Source organism: Mesoplodon densirostris, chromosome 10, assembly GCF_025265405.1.
Source record: "Mesoplodon densirostris isolate mMesDen1 chromosome 10, mMesDen1 primary haplotype, whole genome shotgun sequence".
Lineage (NCBI taxonomy): Eukaryota > Metazoa > Chordata > Mammalia > Artiodactyla > Ziphiidae > Mesoplodon > Mesoplodon densirostris.
This window is the reverse complement of record NC_082670.1, coordinates 78,068,807-78,083,551: the sequence shown is the minus strand read 5'-3', so window position 1 is coordinate 78,083,551 and position 14,745 is coordinate 78,068,807. Positions and strand designations below refer to the sequence as shown.

Genomic DNA, 14,745 nt, shown 5'->3' with positions numbered 1-14,745 from the left:
TTGAATTTTTAAAAATAAATTTATTTATTTATTTATTTTTGGCTGTGTTGGGTCTTTGTTGCTGCACATGGGCTTTCCTCTAGTTGCTGCGAGTGGGGGCTACTCTTTGTTGTGGAGCGGGCCTCTCATTGTGGTGGCCTCTCTTGTTGAGGAGAACGGGCTGTAGGCATACGGGCTTCAGTAGTTGTGGCACATGGGCTCAGTAGTTGTGGCTCGCGGGCCCTAGAGCGCAGGCTCACTAGTTGCGGTGCATGGGCTTAGTTGCTCCGCGGCATGTGAGATCTTCCCAGACCAGGGCTTGAACCTGTGACCCTTGCATTGGCAGGTGGATTCTTAACCACTGTACCACCAGGGAATCCCCTGCTTTGAATTTTCAAATTGAATTTTCTACAGTTAAATACTGGCTTAAGGAATGGAGAATTGTTTGGTTATGAATTTTCTAGTGTTTCCAAGTTTGTTTCAGTTTCCAGACTTTTTGAAATTTTAAAATAAAGCATATTATAACACTATGATGCCTTAATTAATTTAGTAATTCTTATACAAAGACCATATGTATTTACATATCATAACATACTATCTCTCGGTTGCTTAGGCTTCTAGGCTAAAACCCTCACTTCAGGTATATTTATGGTGTTCTTAGCAGCTTGGGCCTAAGTGGGAAACAAACTACTTGCAAGGGTATAAATGAATATACACTGTATGTTTTAATTCAGTGTTTCCAAAGTTTCAGCCATTGTATCATACCTTTATAACTTTCTTCATATTTGCATGTCACCTTTAACATTATTTACCTGATATTTTTCCTTAAATCATTCTCTGTTTAAATATGCCTGGTCTTAAGCAGTAATACCTTGAAAGCAGCAATTTTGATATGCAAGTTATATTACTTTCTATATTTAAAAATACATATGTAATAAATAAAATGAAAAATGTTCATCCAATATAAATTACTTTATATTATTAAGTGGGAGGTGACCACACTTTGGGAATACACTCCCATAAAGCTGTGAATGGTATCCTGCTCTTTCTTCTTCTGGAAGGACTGTATGTTGGTATTTACTATCATATATGCTGATGACACAATTTCTTTCCTTGCAGTTTAATTAAAACTATACGCAACACTCTACAGGACCTTGAAAAAGCTATTAAGGGCGTGGTTGTCATGGATTCTGCTTTGGAGGCACTCTCTGGCAGTCTGCTTGTTGGAAAGGTTCCAGAAATATGGGCCCAACGATCATACCCAAGTCTTAAACCCCTAGGAAGTTACATCACAGACTTTCTAGCCCGGCTGAACTTTTTACAGGTTAAAAATTATATATACTATATATAATGTATATATTATTTCATTTTTTTGGAGATACTAGAAGAGATACTAGAAATTGGCTGTGGTCACTTGAATGTCTCTGAGTTAGATGAAATGGATTAGTAGTTTCATGGTAATCTAACCAAAATTTTAGAATATTGAAAATTACACACATTTCAAAGTACTAAGTAGAAAATTAAAATTTTATTTTACCCAAACCCAAGTAATATGTGACATTTATATTTTTGAAGATTCACAACTTGGTCTTGTGATTTTCCTACTGATGGTAAATCACAAAAAGAGCCTGAGGCTTGGATTTATCAATAATTGGCCATTATCTAGAAATCAGTGCTTCTTATCTCTTATCTTATAAAACCAGGGAAAAGATGGGTGCTTTGAAATCTCCGAACCCTTCACCCTGCAATCTCACACATAAAGGATGTGTAAGGCAGCACACTCTTTTTCCTCCCCAACTCCTCCACTTGCCCCCATCCTATGGTTGATGCTTATGTGAGGATGGTGGGGAGAGCCCCCAAAATACATTTTGGAAATTCACATAGGTATATGACCTCTCAGTGTTCAGTTGCCCTTTTATTATACAAACGGTTTATTTGTTTCACTATAGAAGCTAATAATAAAATAACCCTACTTGTGAAGATGTGGAGAGATAGGCTTTCTCATAGATTGCTTTTTATTTTTTGCCAATCTGATAGGTCAACCATATCTTTGTTTCAATTTGAATTTCTTTGATTATTAGTGAGTCTGTGCTTCTTTTGCTTTGTGTGTTTGCTGTTTGTGTTCTCTCCTGTGAATTGCCTACTCATCTCCTAGGCCGACTTTTCATGGGACTATTTTTGTTTGTTTTTATTTTTTTATAAAATTTTTAAAGGTTACTTTCCATTTACAGTTATTACAAAATAATGGTTTTATTCCTTACATTGTACAATACATCCTTGAGCCTATCTTACACCCAGTAGTTTGTGCTTCCCACTCCTCCACCCCTATACTGCACTCCCACACTAGTAACCACTAGTTTTTTCTCTATATCTGTGAGTCTGCTTCTTTTTGCTGTATATACTAGTTTGTTGTATTTTTTAGATTCCACATATAAGTGACATCATAAAGCATTTGTCTTTCTCTGTCTGACTTATTTCACTTAGCATAATGCCCTCCAAGTCCACCCATGTTTCTTCAAATGGCAAAATTTCATTCTTTTTAATGGCCAAGTAGTATTCCATTGTATATATATACCACATCTACTTTATCCATTCATCTGTTGATGGACTCTTAGGCTACTTCCATATATTACAATTGTAAATAATGCTACTATGAACATTGGGTGCATGTATCTTTTCAAATTAGTGTTGTTTTTTTCCTGATATACATCTGAGACTGGAATTGTTGGGTAATATGTTAGTTCTTTTTTTAGTTATTTGAGAAGCCTCCATATTCCACAGTGCCTGCAACAAGTTACATTCCCACCAACAGTGTACAAGTGTTCTTTTTTGTCCACATCCTTGCCAGCATTTGTTATTTGTATTCATTTTGATGATAGCCATTCTGACAGGTGCAGGGCAATATCTCATGTGTGTGTGTGTGTGTGTGTGTGTGTGTGTGTTTTAACATCTTTATTTGAGTATAATTGCTTTACAATCATGTGTTAGTTTCTGCTTTATAACAAAGTGAATCAGCTATACATATATCCCCATATCTCCTCCCTCTTGTGTCTCCCTCCCACCCTCCCTATCCCACCCCTCTAGATGGTCATAAAGTACCGAGCTGATCTCCCTGTGCTTTACAGCTGCTTCCTACTAGCTATATCTATTTTACATTTGGTAGTGTATATATCTCATTGTGGTTTTGATTTGCATTTCCATGATGATTAGCAATGTTGAGCATCTTTTCATGTGCCTGTTGGGCATCTGCATTTCCTCTTTGGAAAAATGTCTGTTCAGTTCTTCTGCCCATTTTTTAATTGGGTTGTTTGTTTTGTTTTGTTTTGTTTTTTGATATTGAGTTGTATGAGCTATTTATATATGTTGGATATTAATCCCTTATCGGTCATATCATTTGCAAATATTTTCTCTCATTCAGTAGGTTGTCTTTTCATTTTGTTGATGGTTTCCTTTGCTGTGCAAAAGCTCTTAAGTTTAATTAGGTCCTATTTGTTTATTTTTGCTTTTATTCCCTTTACTTTAGGAGACAGATTCAGAAAAAATATTGCTGTGATTTATGTGAAAAAGTGTTCTGCCTATGTTTTCCTCTAGGAGTTTTATACTGTCTGGTCTTACATTTAGGTTTTTAATGTATTTTGAGTTTATTTTTTATATGATGTTAGAGAATGTTCTAATTTCATTCTTTTACATGTAGCTGTCCAATTTTCCCATCACCACTTATTGAAGAGCCTGTCTTTTCTCCATTGTATATTCTTGCCTCTTTTGGCATAGATTAATTGACCATAAGTGTATGGGTTTATTTCTGGGGTCTCTATCCTGTTCCATTGATCTATGTGTTTGTTTTTGTGCCTGTACCATACTGTTTTGATTACTGTACCTTTGTAGCATAGTCTGAAGTCAGGGCTCTTGATTCCTCCAGCTCTGTTCTTCTTTCTCAAGATTGTTTTGGCTCTTCAGGGTCTTTTGTGTTCCATATAAATTTTAAAATTATTTGTTCTTGTTCTGTGAAAAATGCCATTGGTATTTTGATAGGGATTGCATTGAATCTGTAGATTACTTTGGGTAGTATGGTAATTTTAACAATATTAATTCTTCCAATCCAAGAACATGGTCTATCTTTCCATCTGTTTATGTCATCTTCAATTTCTTTCATTAGTGTCCTAAAGTTTTCAAAGTACAGATCTTTTGCCTTGATAGGTACGTTTATTGCTAGCTTTCTTGTCCTTTTTGATGTGATGGTAAATGGGATTGTTTCCTTAATTTCTCTTTTTGATACTTTTTTGTTAATGTATAGAAATGCAACAGATTTCTGTGTATTAATTTTGCAACAGATTTCTGTGTATTAATTTTGTATCCTGCAGCTTTACTGAGTTCATTGATGAGCTCTAGTAGTTTTTTGGTGGTGTCTTTAGGATTTTCTATGTATAGTATCATGTCATCTGCAAACAGTGATAGTTTTACTTCCTCCTTTACAATTTGGATTCCTTTTATTTCTTTTTCTTCTTTGATTGCTGTGGCTAGGACTTCCAAAACTATACTGAATAAAAGTGGTGAGAGTGGGCATCCTTGTCTTGTTCCTGATCTTAGAGGAGATGCTGTCAGTTTTTCACTGTTGAGTATGAGGTTTGCTGTGGGTTTGTCATATATGGCCTTTATTATGTTGAGGTATGTTCCCTCTATGCCCGCTTTCTGGAGAGTTTTTATCATAAATGGATCCTGAATTTTATCAAAAGCTTTATCTCTGTCTATTGAGATATCATATGGTTTTTATTCTTCAATTTGTTAATATGGTGTATCACATTGATTGATTTGCAGATATTGAAAAATCCTTGCAACCCTGGGATAAATCCCACTTGATCATTGTGTATGATCCTTTTAATGGACTTGGTTTGATAGTATTTTGTTGAGGATTTTTGCAAATATGTTCATCAGTGATATTTGCCTCTAATTTTACTCTTTTTTTTTTGTGGTGTCTTTGTCTGGTTTTGGTATTGGGGTAATGCTGGCCTCATAGAATGAGTTCGGAAGTGTTCCTTCTGCAATTTCTTGGAATAGTTTCAGAAGGACAGGTGTTAACCCTTCTCTAAATGTTTGGTAGAATTTCCCTGTACAGTCATCTGGTTCTGGACTTCTTGTTTGCTGAAAGTTTTTAAATTACTGATTCAATTTCATTACTGGTAACTGGTCTGTTCATATTTTCTATTTCTTCCTGGCTCAGTCTTGGGAGATTGTACCTTTCTAAGAATTTGTCCATTTCTTCTAAGTTGTCCATTTTATTGGCATATAATTGCTCGTAGTAGTCTCTTTTGAGCCTTTGTATTTCTGTGGAATCAATTGTACCTTCTCCCTTTTCATTTCTGATTTTATTGATTTGAGCCCACTCCCTTTTTTCTTTGATGAGTCTGGCTAAAGGTTTATCAATTTTGTTTATCTTTTCAAAAAACCAGCTTTTAATTTCATTGATTTTTTTCTATTTTATTTTATTTTTTTAGTCTCTATTTCATTTATTTCTGCTCTGACCTTTGTGATTTCTTTTCTTCTATTAACTCTGGGTTTTGTTTGTTCTTTTTTCTCTAGTTCCTTTAGGTGTAAGGTTAGGTTGTTTATTTGAGATTTTTCTTGTTTCCTGATGTAAGCTTGTATCTCTATAAACTTCCCTCTTAGAACTCCTTTTGCTGCATCCCATAAGTTTTGGATTGTTGTGTTTTCATTTTCATTTGTTTCTAGGTGTTTTTATTTCCTCTTTGATTTGAATTACCTCTTCATCTCCTAGGCCCATATTTCTTTGAAAATTTTTTTAAAAATTAATTTATAGGAGCTTTTATGTAGATTATACCCTTAACAAAAGAATCAGAATATAAGGGGTTTTTTTACATTTTTAAAAAATTTTTATTTATTTTTTGACTATGTTGGGTCTTCATTGCTGTGTGTGGGCTTTCTCTAGTTGGGCAAACAGGGGCTACTCTTCGTTGCAGTGTGCAGGCTTCTTGTTGAAGTGGCTTCTCTTGTTGCAGAGCACAGCCTCTAGGCACGCAGGCTTCAGTAGTTGCAGCACAGGGGCTCAGTATTTGTGGCTCACAGGCTCTAGAGAGCGGGCTCAGTAGTTGTGGTGCACAGGCTTAGTTGCTTCATGGCATGTGGGATCTTCCTGGACTAGGGATTGAACCCATGTCCCCTGCATTGGCAGGTGGATTCTTCCCTATTATAGGGAAGTCCCTATAATAGGGGGTTTAAGTGTTTAGGCTCTAGAAGAGTTGCTACTTACTAGCCTCAGTTTCCTCATCCATAAAGTGGGCACTTTTATCTCATATGGTAACAGTTATAGGCATTCAGTAAATGTGAACTATTCTTTCATAAAATCCAGAAATTGTTTAATTTTTCCAAATGCTTTTTTAGCACTTATTGCTGATGATGTGATTTTTTTTTCTTTTTTAGCTTATTATTGCATTGAATTATATCACTAGATTTCCAAGTGTGAAACCATCCTTGTGTTCCTAGAAAACCCTTCTTGATCAGTGGTTCTTTATTCTTTTAATGTTTTAATCTATTCCCTTTGGATATTTTTAGAGCTTTTGATATACATTACGTAATCACCCTACATAAAAATTAGGCAATTGTAGGCCTATCAATAGTGAATGTGAGTGCCTGTTTTTCAGTAATTAGTGTTCTCCTTTTTAATCTTTGCTAATTTAATAGGCGAGAGTATGTGCACCTGGGTAATTTCTAGCCAACATGTCTATGACATGTGTTTGACTTCTTCCTGTATGTACCGGCCTCTTTCTGTCCCTTATCAAAAGCATCTGACATATAGTTAATTCCATCCTCCCCTTGACATAATCTTGCTTTTTTTCATTTCCTAAACTTTTCTGAAATTTTAATCGGAACTGCTTACATTTCTCATATACTGCTTTGTTCCTGAAGGGCCTTGAAGAGTCTTTAGCTTGGTCCCCTAGAGGGGTCCTGGCATGGTGCCAGCTGGAATAATATCCAGGACAAATTTCCTTTGTTGTTATTGTTAATATAAAGTTCATATCAAACTCTCTGCTTTCCGAATTTGGCTTTCCCCTTGGAATCACTCTGTTTGAATGAGAAAGGAAAATCTCACTCATTACTGGGCATGTTTATCATCCTTCACCACAAATCTTCCCCTGAATGGATCTTCCCCGTTGTTTTCTTACCCTTACAGAAGCTGTACAGTTTTCCCATCATCTTTCTCTCTCCTGGACTCTTGACTTTACCTCCTAATGATTCTTAGAGTTAACAAATTAAACAAATTGAGTCATCTGGAGTTTTTTCTTCTTTTCTCATTTCTCTCTCACTGTTCACCCTACTTACCTTCCCTTCCTCCTGCCTGTGCCTTTTTTTTTTTTTTTAAGCTTTTTGCACACTGGCTGGAATCTCAGATTAAATCTGGGATCCAACACTTAGTATCTATGTGACTTTGAGCAAGATACTCATCTTTCTACACCCCAGTTTCCTCATCAGTAAAATGGGAGGAATAATTCCTAACTCACTGAATTATTTCATGGACTAAATGAGGTGATGCATGTAAATTACTTAGCACCTACACGGTATGCACTAAGTGCTCAGTAAATGGTAGCTGATTCAGAGATTGTATGTAAGTAGCTGACCCAGACACTCATGACATTCTTGGCTAAATGAAGCCCTGGAGTGAGCAAGGGAATGTTCTATACACTTGCCTCTGGGTTCTTATAGCTTTCTTGTGCATGGTACTAGTTCTGCCTGGTTTGTACCCTTGTCAAGCTCCATCTCTTTCTCTTCTTCTTCTTGATCTGACAGCTTGTACTGTTGCAAGCTGTTGTCTCCAGCAGTGGTTTGTTCTCTTCTTCCCAGGGAGCAAAGCTGGCTTCTTCCCATAGTGTGCTGCTCACTCAGAGACAAAGTTCGTTTTGTTAACTCATCTGTTCATTCAAATGTGAATTGAGACTCACTTTGTCTAAAGCGCTTTGTTGCTGGATAAAGTTGCCAGGTTACCTTCAAGTTGCCAATAGCCTACAGGAAGATAATCTATGTATCTAAGAAAAAGCTAAGAGCAACATATAAGATGCTCTGGGAATTCAAAGAAGGGAGAGAGTTCTTTTAACTTAGGAAAGCAGAGTTTGTTTATTGGATGAGGTAGCATTTGAGCTGGTCTAAATGATGAATGGTTTTGGACACTGCAAATAAAGGAAGAGGACTTAAGAGACAGCTGTAGGATGAAAGGCACTATATCATTTAGGATTGATTCTGTTGTAAAAATTTTGACATAAGCAAAAATTAAGTTTGTTCCCTCATGTAATTGAAAAAGCCAGGGAGTAAAGTGACTCCAGGCAGCATTTGGCCTAGGGTGCAAATGTGGTTGCCTGATCCTGGCTTCTTGCACTTCTCTCGGCTCCAGTCTCTGTGGGTTAACTCCATTCTCAGTTAGGTTCTGTCTGATGGTAGCAGGATAGCAACAGCAACTTTGGCCTTACATCCACAAAACTTCAAAGGGTTTAGAGTGAATCTTTTCCCCAGAAGTCCCAGCAAAAGTCTCTACATCTCTGGCTTTGATTGGGTCACATGTCCATTCCTGAATCAGTCACTATGACTGCAGGTATGATCAGCTAGGCATGAATGACATACCCACTTCCAGAAGGTGCATTTCCACCACCAGAAGTGTTTCGATTGAAAGTGTAGGAGGGTTCATCCTCCAGAGGGATATAAGAGTAGTGCCATTTTAAGATAAGCAGAAAAGGGCCTCCCTGGTGGCGCAAGTGGTTGAGAGTCCGCCTGCCGATGCAGGGGATACGGGTTCGTGCCCCGGTCTGGGAGGATCCCATATGCCGCGGAGCGGCTGGGCCCGTGAGCCATGGCCGCTGAGCCTGCGCGTCCGGAGCCTGCGCGTCCGGAGCCTGTGCTCCGCAACGGGGGAGGCCACAACAGTGAGAGGCCCGCATACCGCAAAAAAAAAAAAAAAAAAAAAAAAGATAAGCAGAAAAAACAACAGATGTCCACCCAGTGCAGAGAAAAGACCACCAAAAGTACATTCTGATTAGAATGTAAGATGTTTAAAGGGGAACTAAAAGGGATGGATCTATAAATACAGTTTGGGGCAAGGTTGTGAAGTATCTTGAATAGGAGACTAAGATGTTTTAGACTTTAATTTGGTAAGGTAGTAGTAGATCACTGAAGAATTAAAGATGCTAAAACTTGATCCAAACCATGCATGGAGAACTGTACTCTGGCAGCATCGTTATAGATGTACTGAGCAGACAGAGGGAAGAAACAAGAAGGGGTACACATGATACAGAAAGAAGGCCAGGATATCTAAACTGGAACAGGGATAGTGGGTGTGGAGGCAGGGAGTTTAAGAGGATTAAGGAACTGGAACCAACACATAAAGGCTATAGTTAGACAATGCATAAGATGTCTAAAAATGTTTGCTTTTTTTAAAATAAATTTATTTATTGTATTTATTTATTTTTGGCTGAGCCGGGTTTTCGTTGCTGCGTGCAGGCTTTCTCTAGTTGTGGCGAGCAGGAGCTACTCTTCATTGTGCGTGAGCTCCTCATTGCGGTGGCTTCTCTTGTTGAGGAACACAGGCTCTAGGTGTGCAGGTTTCAGTAGTTGTGGCTTGCAGGCTTTAGAGCACAGGCTCAGTAGTTGTGGCACATGAGCTTAGTTCCTCTGCAGCATGTGGGATCTTCCCGGACCAGGCCTCGAACCCATGTCCCCTGCATTGGCAGGCAGATTCTTAACCACTGCGCCACCAGGGAAGCCCCAAGATGGTTGCTTTTGAGTGGTTTTTTTTTTTCTCTCTTCAGTTGAGTGGTGTTAAGTAATGTAATAAACCCTCAAATAATTTACATTTGCCTTTTTGCAGAAGATTTGAATCTTTCAAATTTTGTTTTATTCAGGTTAATGTTAAGGTTAGTTTGAATTTTCCAAGAAGAGTAACTAGAAGGGATAAAAGGTAGAAGGGCGAAGATAGGTTGTGTGTTTGGTGTCAGGAAAGAGAGTCCTGTGATGGAAAGTGTGGGCAACATACACAAAAACCAGAATCAGGAATTGTATGTCAGGTGATTCTTGAGTAAGCTGAAAAATGAACATAATGCATTTTTTTTTCCTTTATAGGACTGGTATAATTCAGGAAAACCTTGTGTGTTTTGGCTCTCAGGTTTCTTTTTCACCCAAGCCTTTTTAACTGGAGCGATGCAGAATTATGCCAGAAAATATACCATCCCTATTGATTTACTAGGATATGAATTTGAGGTACAGTAAACTCCTTAAACTCCAGAGTATATCATTACATCGAAGGCATGTATTTAAGCAAGGAGGATATGGGGAATTCATATTTTTATAGCCCATTACAAACAATTCTACTTCTTTCCATTCTTTGTGTTCATGAAAAAAGTATATAATATTTGTCTTGCTATCTTTATGAGAGAATTTTTATATATCTCAATATTCAATTCAAATAATCTAATGCTGTTTTTCTATCTTAGTAAAAAATTAATATGAGGTACAGTAAAACCATATAAAATATGTCAAAAGGAATTGTATTATATATTTTTAGGTTTACATTTTACTGAAAAAGTCTTACAGTTTAAGAAGCTATTATATGGAGGAGTTTCCCTGAATATGTTCTGAAGATTTAGCCACTGCTTTCTTTATGAGACAAAGTTGTCTAGGGAGGAAATCATTGCTAGTGTGTGCTTCTGCCTTCAGGTTTTTTCTTCTGATACATCTGAGGGAACACCAGAAGATGGCGTTTATATCCATGGATTATATCTGGATGGAGCACGCTGGGACAGAACAAGGTCAGTAGTTTCAACTGCAAAGACCTATTCAGTTGTAGCTGAATCACAGGTGAGATAAGCTGTCTGCTACCTTTCCCCCCTGCCATCCCCCTCAACCAAAAGACTTCTTCTAGAGAATACGACAAGTAATAAATAATATCAGAATTCTTGCCATAAATCATTACTCAGGCTCGGACAGTTAATGAGTGAGTAATTTCAGGTTCTGAACAATTTTGAGTTAATATTTCAATGGTCTTACTAGTAGAAAAGTTAGTTGAAATTATTTTCCTTCTTCTGTTTTATAACAGTTACGTTCTGTTTGGTAATGTGTAGGAGCACCTCAGTTTCAAACAGTTTATAGTGTAGTAAAGTTCCCATTTCTACTGGTGAATGGAAAACTTTTTCTTGCATTTTGATGACATAATAAGTACATATTTTAAATAAATACTGAATTTCCAGCTTAAGAAACTAAACAGTGCATATGTGTGTGTGTGTGTGTGTGTGTGTGTATATATATATATGTGTGTGTGTGTGTGTGTGTGTATATATATATATATATATATACACACACACACACACACACACACACACACACACACACAGACATATGAGAAAGGGAAAGATTATTTCCCTTGAAGCCCTGCTCTTTAACAATCCATTACTAAGCATAATCTTCTATTTCCAGAGTCAGGGTTACACTTTGCTCTCAAGGGAGGGTTAAAGCCCGAGGCAGGGAAAGTCACTTAAGAAGGAGCATGAAGGTGGTTTTACAGAGATGGTTCTAAGACAGGGATATGAGGAGACTTAGCTGCACATAGTTCATTTGATTATTTCTCTTTTCATTTTCATCATTCTGCTGACATTTCTCTTAACTTATGTTTCCTTATATATGTATTCATCTTTTCATCCCTTTCTTCCCTCCTCTTGCAAGCAAACAAGCAAGCAAACAAACAAACAATGTAGCATAGGGAAAATAAACCACACTTTCTAGATAGATAGATCTATGTTTGAATCCTCATGCTGGCATTTAAGAACTGTGTTACTGTGAGAAAAGTACTCAATCTCTCTGAGCTTCCACTCTTCGTCTGTGAAATAGGATTAGGAATGGGGACAAGACTATTGGGAAGGTTAAATGTGACAGCATAGTGTCTGCCTCATGGACAGTACTTTTAAAATGGCAGGAACTGATATTTGTCCACTGTTTGACACATTGCCTTTCCATATTTTTCTTCTGTTTCTCTCGATTCTTCATTGCATCTTCCTTGGTTTTGTTTGGGTTTTTTTTACATTTCTTTTCCTGCATATCTCTGGTCCTCTCTTGTATTAAAAGCCAGTAGCTAAGTAGCAATTTCTAAGATGCAAATTTTATTTTATTTCTAATAAACATCTGTCAATTTCTCTTCACAGCGGATTGCTTGCCGAACAATACCCCAAACTTCTGTTTGACCTGATGCCCATAATATGGATAAAACCAAGTAAATATATTTCTAACAGAACTTTGTAGAGTTTTAGAAAGGATAATGAAAGATATTATAACTGCTTCCCCGAATAAGTCTCTGTTCAAACCTATTAAGATTTTGTTCAATTATAGTAAATAGTGACTTAATGTTTACAATGGAAATATATTGTTCCCCCTTTTTGGGTTGCATTTATATTATTTTAGGAATATTATTCTGCCTCTTTTTGCTCTTATCCCATGGGATATAACATTTCCTTTGCCCCTCCCCTACACTTCTCCTTTTTCAGTCTAGAGCTTCCCATGAATATTTTGATTCTGAAGTGCCTTTGCTTACCTCTCAGAGACACAAATAGGCTTGACACAGTCTCCAGCTAGTTTCTAGAGTTTTCTGGCTATAAGAAACTCCTAGGCCTAGGAGCCAGCCAGGTGCCCCAAGGTACAGATGTTGCAAGCCACACGGGGTGGAGGCCAATTTTGCCCCCTTTGGGAAACCTACTTGTTCCTTCCCTCCTTCTGCAATCATCATTTCCCCACCAAATCTGAACAATTGAAGCTCATTCTTTTGTTTTTTCTTTCTTCTCTATTTTTTAATTCTCAAATAACTATAAATGAAAAATTTATAAATTACCCAATCACCACTCAACCCATTAAGCACTTTTTATTATTAAAGCAGTTCATTTATAACTATGACAAATGTGGCCTCAGTTTAGAAAGATTCCTAATATCTCATATCTGGCTTTTCAAGGATTGTGTATAGATTCTTTCTGTGAGTAGGTAAGAGTTGGTATATTTTTCTTTGTAATAACCTGCTGAAAACAAATAGTAACTTCAGCTTCTAATTTATGGATTTCTTGTATTGGAGCTCTAAGCTGCTGTGTTTCTCTTTCTGCATCTCCTCCATTACCTATGCTGTATTTTATTCCTTCTTCTCTAATTTCTCCTTCTCTCCCAAGTCCTCTTGAGTGTTTTCATACCTGCTAAGTGATCAGGTCTTTAAAATCAATTCCTGTCCTCCAGACCTAGAATCATGCACCATATGAAATCATTTACCTTGTTTCACAACCATAATTATATGCCAACTGTAAAAACACAACAACAATAACTTTAAAATGTTCAATATCATAATCATGATCTTAGATTTAGTACTGGTCATTTTATTACAAGATAAATAGTTGTTCTTTTAGTACCAGTGGCTGTTTTCCTTTTATCAAATGAATATATTTCCTTTTTCTTCAAGCTAAAAAGTCTCAGATTGTGAAGTCGAATGCTTATGTCTGTCCTCTTTACAAGACAAGTGAACGTAAAGGAACTCTTTCCACCACAGGACATTCTACTAATTTTGTCATTGCAATGTTGTTGAAAACAGACCAACCCACTCAACACTGGATCAAACGTGGGGTTGCTCTCCTTTGTCAGTTGGATGACTAAATTGGACAAATTAAGAAAACATCTGAAAGAAGTTAAAAAAAATTGCCTTCACTTACTTGAAAATATATATATTATAAAACCCAAGTATCTTGGTGTAATTCTTTTAAATGATCTTTGTGAGTGGTCTTTGCATTGTTCTCCTCCCTGATGTACCAGTCTCAGTTGGAGTACAGCCTTCCACATGGACTCTCAAGATCACAGACATCTGTGGAAGAAAAACATGAAAAGAAATGTGGAAAATCTTTGAAACTTTTATTTAGTTCCTCTTTTTAGTTTGATATATATGTGAAAAACAGATTTGGGAAGACTGGATAAAATTTAACTAATATCAGAAATTATCTGTTTCACAAGTGTTAAGTCATTTCATCAGCTTCAGTAATAATTTCCACTCACCTATGTGAAGTGATTATACACAAACATTTCAAATACATAAATAAATAAATTGTAAATAAGGAAAATGTTGAAACAATTTCAGAATGAAACCCCTTCCTTCATACTTCTAAAACGTTAGTTCCATTTCTCACAGGACCCCTGTGACAAGGAAAGGAAACACAAAGCAGTGAATTGACATGCAAAGGCAGTTAGATGACTGGAGGGAAGTCCTACACACTTTAGGTGGTATCATGCTTCTTGGCATCTGCTTCATATTTAACTGGAAATGCCAAGTGGGCTCTTTGTTATTTTTAGTAGTTATTATTCTTATTATTTAGTATGCACTTATCGTATTAGTGTATATTAACAATTTTTAAACATTTCAACAGGGCTTCCCTGGTGGCGCAGTGGTTGAGAGTCTGCCTGCCAATGCAGGGGACGCGGGTTCGTGCCCCGGTCTGGGAAGAACCCGCATGCCACGGAATGGCTAGGCCCGTGAGCCATGGCCGCTGAGACTGCGCGTCCAGAGCCTGTGCTCCACAACGGGAGAGGCCACAGCAGTGAGAGGCCCACGTACCGCAAAAAAAAAAAAAAAAAAAAAAAATTTCAACAAAACAAAATTATAGTCAAAATTTTATTATCTTGTTTTTATTATCTTATTTTATTATCTTTTATTCCTTCCTTAGGATTCCCTGGACATTTTAGGCCGCAGCTGTGTAATCCAAA

At 37.0% G+C, this 14,745-nt stretch overlaps 1 protein-coding gene across 1 annotated transcript in view; it reads left to right on the top strand.

The window, feature by feature from the left end:
• Positions 1-13,685, top strand: part of DNAH12 (dynein axonemal heavy chain 12) — a 222,826-nt gene extending 209,141 nt beyond the window's left edge. Inside the window, exons 70-74 of the mRNA XM_060111265.1 lie at positions 1,099-1,303; positions 10,096-10,233; positions 10,690-10,781; positions 12,168-12,235; positions 13,457-13,685. Coding sequence (XP_059967248.1) covers positions 1,099-1,303; positions 10,096-10,233; positions 10,690-10,781; positions 12,168-12,235; positions 13,457-13,647 — 694 coding nt within the window. The 3' untranslated portion in view covers positions 13,648-13,685. The remainder of the gene's footprint in view (positions 1-1,098; positions 1,304-10,095; positions 10,234-10,689; positions 10,782-12,167; positions 12,236-13,456) is intronic.
• Positions 13,686-14,745: the final 1,060 nt, after the last annotated feature.